Genomic DNA, 7,641 nt, shown 5'->3' on the forward strand with positions numbered 1-7,641 from the left:
CTGAATACTTCGAAACACCTATATTTTTTTTAATGTTTCAATTCACCTTAACCTCGGCTTAGTGATGTAGTTGAGACGGTGATAGGTCACTACAATAATATAAGTAAAGATATTATTATTCAGCCAAACTTTAAAGGGTTCTCGAGGTTATATTTTGTACGTTATTAAGCTATTTTATGCTCAAATATGATTAGAATTTGTCGTTTCATGTATTATGATAAGGAACTTTGTCTAATTAGTGACGTTATAGAAGCCAGAAGTTGTTAGATTATTATTGACATTCGCAATATTGGCTCCCCCGTCTTTAACTCGATGCGGATGTGTAATTGCGACATGGTTGCAACTCAGTACCGATACAGTTAACTGATAAACACACGAGACGTGTACGACTCGATTTTTTCTCATTTTTATTTAATAAAGTTATTCAATTGTAATAGTATATAAATGCAATTAATTTTAAATTTCGCCTATGTTTCAAAGATGGGCTTGACTGGCTGCAGCGTGGTCAGATCACGCAGTGTCTACCCTGTCTTTTTCTTAAGACTTATTTTTATTAAGATATAAAAGTATAACATATAATCAAACTAACTTTCGCATTTATAATATAAGTTAATGTTTAAGTAGGTACTGATCTTGGTTTTTAGATTACACTGGAGGATTGGATGTTAAATCTGTATTGTCTGTAATTTTTATACATAAAGATATCTTTGAGCATGCCATATTTTAGTATAGATTGTTTAAAAGATTCAAAATATCTAAAGAAAAAATTCCAATTTATATTAAAGATATTTCGACTGTCAAAAACATACACTGGCGCGCCTTGGGGCAGGACTAACCGTGCGTCTTGACGGCAAATAGCATAAAGGTCTTTTATAATGTCATGTCTTCTCTGCGCTGGTTTCTACTCTCTTGTGGGTGTGTGTACGTCCTCGCTATATATTATTATTATAAGAAAAAAAATGATTTTATTGATGAACGTTTCTTTAATATAGGTATTGAACTCCATCTTTATTTATTTCTTTAATTATAAATTATCCCAATAATCTAATTAATTTCGATGATTTACATCTGACGGGAGCCCCGTTATGACACTATTTTTATTCCACAAGCTAAGAGGTCTATAATATGTTGAGTATTCCTATTAATTTATTTAATTAATAGGAGTTTTGAGTGACCTTACTTTTGAGGTTATTTTTTATGTCACACAGGTTGAAGGAACGAGAAATGGACTATCAGATACCCTTTACCTAAGTATTGCTGGTTAACGGTTTTTATATAAATATTGGGCGTTACGTAGCCAGGGGGGCTTGCACAAAGTCCTACCACCAAGTAAAATGGCCTTGACCAAAATATATGATCACTTATCTTGGACCAAAATAATTACATAGATACGATATTTTATCGTTACTGTGTCGTCAATGGGTAGTAGGATTTTGCCTTCGTAAGCTATTTTCAATTCGGCCCTGTTTGCACCTGTGGGTCTGCTCGCAATATTAATCTACGCCGCGCCGCATTGCATGCTATTCAATACGAGGCATCGACTGGGGATTTGTGCTTAAATTGTTCGTAATTATTGTCCTGATGTTGAGAGAGAACGGATGAATATGGGAACGTAGGTAGCATTTGTTAGTAAATAACGTTCAACAATTAGATTTTGTACTATTCTATATCTTGATAAACGAACATTATTCTCTGTTTTCACTTCTTTGTGATAAGCTTGTGAGGTCAAACGATCCTTTATTCTCAGCTTCTGTCACATTATCTGGTAGAGGTTCGTTTGCGAGATCGGGCACCAGGAGTGTTGTCAATCATGCAGCAATTGATATACTTCCAAATAGCAAAGTTGGAAGACTTTCCATGTATTGAGTTTGAAAGATCATTAATATTTCCTCAATACAAAAATATAATCATATCTGCTGAAAATATTAGTATAGGAAAATAAATTCGTATAATAGTGGAAAATTTACAATTTTAGCAGTAGCTGTACAGCTCTGAGCCTACCACCGACATCAGTCTATATCGCTGAGCTCCGGTTAGATTGGTGAGTAGATACCATGGTGAGCACGACTTTGAAGGTGTTTATACCTAATTCGCGTAGTGTCAGGGTCTTTGAATGAGCACTCATCAAGTAACCTATTCGCTCGTTAGTCTTGACTGTTAAATTAAAACAGCTGATAAAATCTATGTAAAAATGAAAGTAACTTTATCTGTCTATCTGTTACTCTTTCACGAACGAACTATTGAAACTTATTTGAAGGAATTCAATATGAAGCAAGCTTGAACCAAGGAAGGACAAATAACCTAACATCTAACACGACTCCTAAAACGCGAGTGAAGCAGCAGGCGACAACTAGTATCAGCAAATCAGCCATAAATGGCGGAGTAAATTAAAATTATTTTATAAAAGGAAAGTCTTTACCAAGAATCTGAACTACATTGTATTCAAACAATGTAGTAAATAACATGTATAATTTAATGCATTTACTTATAAATAGTGTATATTTTTTATTAACATGTAAGCCTTTTCAAACGCACGGCTCTTACTTAAAGTTTTATTGCCAAACGGACCGTTCAACTAAATATTCGCAGTTATATTTAAAATTATTGAATTTATTTGAAGTTCTAAATTTCGCATTGCTTTATAAAATATTATACTTCTGTTATAGTTTTCATTGTTAAATTAATATTTCTTATTTTAAATATAATCTGTCTATGGCTGATTCGGATTGTTTAATAATTTAAAGATGGATGACATTCATAAATTCTTAAAAGTATCTTTAATTACCCAACTGAATCCACTATTGTCGTAAATTAGAATTAATATTTGAATTTCGAAATAGCAGGCTATTACAATTACGAGTAATGGCGTCATTGGGGCTAGAATTGAACCAATTCTACCGATTGCAGAACAAAGCGCGTGCATGGAATTCCTCGAATAAGTTGGAAACAATTCCGAGGTGTAAATATAAACAGTCGCAAATGTAAATGTTGATACAAATCTTCCTGAGAAGTATATTCCAGTCGACGATCATATATATTCTGGAATATAAAGTAACAAATAAGTTCACAGATTAAATAAACTAAGTAATAAATAAACGAATTCTAAATGATCTTGTTGACGTATTGAGAATAACTTATTATTTTTACGACTATTATAAAGGAATTGGTCGTAGATATCTGTACAAGCTGGGTAGGTACCACGGCGCTAATGTGTATAGGCAGTGGTGACCATTTACCATAAAATGACCCATTTGTCAGTCCAGTTACCTTTAACATAAGAAAGGCTACATTCAGGATCTACCATTTCTATCTTCTTATTTTAATTAACATCAGACTAAAATCTACGGGGGTGGAGCATTAAATTTAACTCAGATGAAAACACGGGGACTGGCTCACTTTTAATATTTTGATTTAAACATTCTGACAACTCGAGCGGAAACTATTCTTACCAAATGGTTCTTCTAATTTTACTGATCCCAAAAACAGAGCCGATGTTTGGGTAATACGCGTTTATACAATTTTAAATTTGTATTTATAGTTCATTTTAAACCACACAAAACCTTTACAATTCTTAGCGATTCGAATTTTAGTTAATATGTTCTTGATTTACAAGACCTCATGCGCCGATTGTCGGTGATGAAAATTAATTAAAATGAAATAAAGACGTCATTTTAGGCGGATCAAAAATATTATAGTTATAATTTTTGGTTAAGTCTTCAACTATAATTAAACTCTTTTTTCATATGTTTAATTTGCTCTTGCAATTAATCTTGTACTAGGCGATGAAAGAAAACATAGTGAGGAAACTTGCTTATGTCGAATAAAAATCTGCCACACATGGATCCACAATCGAACTGGAGCAGCATGGTGGATTAAGATCTTTTTTCCTTAATGATAGCCCAGTCTGGGCTTTAGCCCACTCGTGGGATATTATCAGTCTATAACTTTACTCACTTTATGTTTATAAATCATAATTTACGCACCTTTTGGTATCATGGGATGTACTGAGCAAATTACTCCAGCAGAAACGAACTATATAAGTAAGGGTTTCTTTCTTTTGAAACGTTTCAATATGGACAACATCGCTATACTTGCCGGTATATCGGACAATGCCATTATACCAAAATTCAAATACTTGTTTCCAGCCAACGAACCAACATTTACGACCAATCCAAATGATATGAACGTACAAGAAGTCCACCCTATTAAGCATATTAAAAATCTTTTGATCACTGTTTTCGAACTGAACGTCGCCCTCAAGGCGTAATTATTCGTCGCATTATCTTCACAGCGTATGTTTACGAGTAATTTTTCATCTAAAGATATTTTGTTTAATTTCGCCATTTTGAGCAGCAACGTTGCTTTTTCCTTTTTTCCTTTACTTAGTAACCATCGCACGCTCTCGTCCATGATAAAGTAGTATAATATGAAAAGCAGAGACGGTGCATAAATCAGTTGGACGAAGTGTCTCCAGTACGGCACTAAGTATGCGGCTAAAGAAAATAATACTCCACCTAATGCAGTCATCACGCAAAAGAATATTTGCTGGTATAATCTGTGCTCACTGTGGACAAGTTCACCACCTGTAAAAAAATCGTATATATTCATACCTTTTATCCGTCGACTTTAATAATATCCACCTTCAAAATGAAAAATATAATATTTATTGAAAATGGCGCCGCAAATATTTGCAATACAAAAACAAATTTTAATTTTAACCTTTGAAAGCAAACCTGATTAACACACTGTTATAAGAGGCTTTAAAAATTAATTAATATTGACAATTCAACGCTCATTTCATCTTATTTATGATAATAGAATAATAGAATTAAATTAATTAATAATTAAAGTCAAATTATCGAAAGTAATTAAGTAATTATTTGTCATTGTTGTCATTGGATATGTCGAGTACCTACCTAGAATAACGGTAGGAGAGCAATTGTCTCCTAGCGTTGCTTCAAACCACTCTAGTATAATGTAACAGAAATAAGTGGTTGCATAACTTTTGGCGATACCAAATATCGCAGCCGCCAGACCAGGGATTATGATAGCTGCCTTCCTACCAATTCTATAACAAAACAAACATTTCAGATAAATATTGTTATTGAAATTGGAAGATAAACTACATGTATTATTAAAATTATTTCTGTGATACGCACATGAATAAATTGATTTATTTAACGTATGCGCTTTTCAAATGGAGATAGCAAGATTTTATATGTTATTTAGATAATTACAAAAGTCGATAATTTTTAAACAAACATTTTAGTATACTGTTTATATTAATATTATTATTATTGATATTTGATTAAAATACTTGCCACATATCTATCAGAAAGTTGGCCCTGAATATAGTCCGCACATAAGTCCGATACTATGAATCGTGCCAACAAAAGTCCGCTTCCAATCTTGGCACGCCAAATGAAACTGAAAAATACATATTTTCAAAAATTTTGGTGGCGGATCGTTTTAATATATAATTAAAAATTATCAAACTCTCTTACTCGACATACTTATTAAACTCATATAGTAAGCTTATATTAGATTTTATTTAAGCTGATTTACACCCCTTTTGACTTCGCACTGATTTTATTTTAAACGTATTCTGTATGATAAATATTTATTTAAATAATGAGTATATTTTATCAAATATTTCGATATAATCAGAATGAACCCTAAATCTAACGAGCAGGTACCGTGTGTGGTTCACATATCAATAAATACCAATAAAATTAGATAGGTATAATTAAACACAATTAAATCTATACTTAATATTATAAATGTGAACTCTGTCTGTCTGTCTGTCGCTCATTCATTGCCAAACCTATGAAATGAATATGATTAAATTTGGTATGAAGTAAACTTGAACTCCAAGGAAGGACATAGGCTACTTCTTTGCCTAACACATGACAACCAACCCCTAAAACGCGAGCAAAGCCGCGGGCGATAACTAGTTATAGGTTATATAAAAATCAACGAATAGAAACTCCACGCTTTTATCACATTTAAATTATGTTATTGAATATAGAACAGATAATAATTATGTTTTAATTTTGTTTGAAAATTTTAATCCTTATATTAATACGTATTAATCGTTGTTTTTTTTAATGTAATAAACAATATGATGTCAAACAAAACAATAATAATAAAAGAACATTATATTGGATTATATTTACGCTTCTCCATTCAACAAAAATGAAATTATTATCCAGACTATAAAGTATAACGTTACCTCAGCAACAAAGCTATCCTGTTTCTTGTAAATCCATTCATCACAAGGTTCCACAATTGACGTATTGAAACTGGTCGGGTAACATTCTTCGGAATTGGAGGAATATCTATAACAACCCCGGGAATTGTGTGGCGTGGTGAAATTGTACGGTGTTTCGAAGTCTTTGATCTCTGATTCACATTGCTCGAATCTACATCTGTAAATATTATTTCATTTAGAATTTGTCAATAGTCACTGTACGGTTTCAACGTTTTGTTTTTTGATTGATTCACGATACTTGTTATAAACTTTATTTAAGTACGATCTTTCTATAATACGGCACGTTTTAAATGTATTGTTGAATGAGAAGATCTGACAAGATAATCAGTAATAGTCTTTTTCATTCATTAAAAATAACTTATTACTGTTTTTATTTGCATTATTTATAATCGAATAAATTAAAAAAGTATAAATAATATGTCTTCCAAAGATAAGAATTTGATAATTATAAAAAAAAAAACAATAATTTTAAAAAGTTTTTTCTAATCAAATATTACTCACAAAAATAAATGTGTCATTTTCTTCTTTAAACATTATTTTTGATTTTTGTTTACTTCTGCTTTTTAAATGTGTATAAATACTTAACATAAGTATCTTATAGAACTTGATTACCTGTTTGGGGTCTCCTCAGCGACGATGACGTAATTGATACAATGCATACCATTATTAAAGAACGCAAAACTAATTTAAAAAAATAGCTTTTATGTGGTAACGACTAAGAGCACCAAACTTTTTTAGCACGTCGTCCAAATAAACACTTTCATCTGCGGTAGAAACCATCTTCGAATCATTTAATTAACAATAGAAATATAATAAATTAAGCGATTAAGTCCCAATCAAATGTGCGGTAGGATGCTGCTTATTTAAGTATGAAATTGGTACCCTATTATAAATCACACTTAAAAAGACTTGTCATAATTAAAACAAGACGTTATACACTTTTCAAAACAAATATTCCTCCGTAAAAAAATTGTGAAATTTTGTCGCGTTAAATGCCGTTTGAAAATTAAAAAAACAAATCAGCTTTGAAGTTGCAATTGCTGTACTATGAACTGAAAGCCAAAGGAACACACAAGACAGTAAGCCAAGTAATGTTATGCGTCTAATACAACAATCGATTACTTCCGCTTGATACAGTTAACGAGATAAGTGTCGAATGATGGGATCACAAAAAATAATAATTAAATAACGGAAAATTTTAATAAAAATAAAGTATTCGCTTTGGAGCTTCGGTGCTTTGCTTTTTTGTGTCTTGGGTAGAAAAATTATGATGACTACGGAAGTTTTCATTGCATTCTACGTGAATCACTTTTTCATTGATCCCAAATTTTGTGTACCAGTTTTCCTCCTCGAAGGGGTTGTGTCGGTCT

At 31.8% G+C, this 7,641-nt stretch overlaps 1 protein-coding gene across 1 annotated transcript; it reads right to left on the reverse strand.

The window, feature by feature from the left end:
- Positions 1-2,858: 2,858 nt before the first annotated feature.
- On the reverse strand, positions 2,859-7,106 carry LOC113397353 (organic cation transporter-like protein). Its single transcript, XM_064219282.1, has 6 exons — positions 6,884-7,106; positions 6,233-6,428; positions 5,328-5,427; positions 4,917-5,067; positions 3,984-4,583; positions 2,859-3,039 (listed from the first exon to the last, which is right to left on the reverse strand). The coding sequence occupies exons 1-5, from the start codon at positions 6,933-6,935 to the stop codon at positions 4,033-4,035; spliced, it is 1,050 nt and encodes a 349-aa protein (XP_064075352.1). The 5' UTR covers positions 6,936-7,106; the 3' UTR covers positions 2,859-3,039; positions 3,984-4,032.
- Between the last annotated feature and the right edge of the window lie 535 nt (positions 7,107-7,641).

This window comes from Vanessa tameamea, chromosome 3 (assembly GCF_037043105.1).
Source record: "Vanessa tameamea isolate UH-Manoa-2023 chromosome 3, ilVanTame1 primary haplotype, whole genome shotgun sequence".
Taxonomy (NCBI): Eukaryota; Metazoa; Arthropoda; class Insecta; order Lepidoptera; family Nymphalidae; genus Vanessa; species Vanessa tameamea.

Bases quoted from the DNA above. Each gene is read 5' to 3' on its own strand.
- LOC113397353 (XM_064219282.1), bottom strand. From the start codon at position 6,935: ATGGTATGCATTGTATCAATTACGTCATCGTCGCTGAGGAGACCCCAA. The intron at 6,429-6,883 runs GTAATCAAGTTC...TAATATTTACAG, and splicing joins GCTGAGGAGACCCCAAACAG to ATGTAGATTCGAGCAATGTG. The intron at 4,584-4,916 runs GTAGGTACTCGA...ATTTTTTTACAG, and splicing joins CTCTCCTACCGTTATTCTAG to GTGGTGAACTTGTCCACAGT.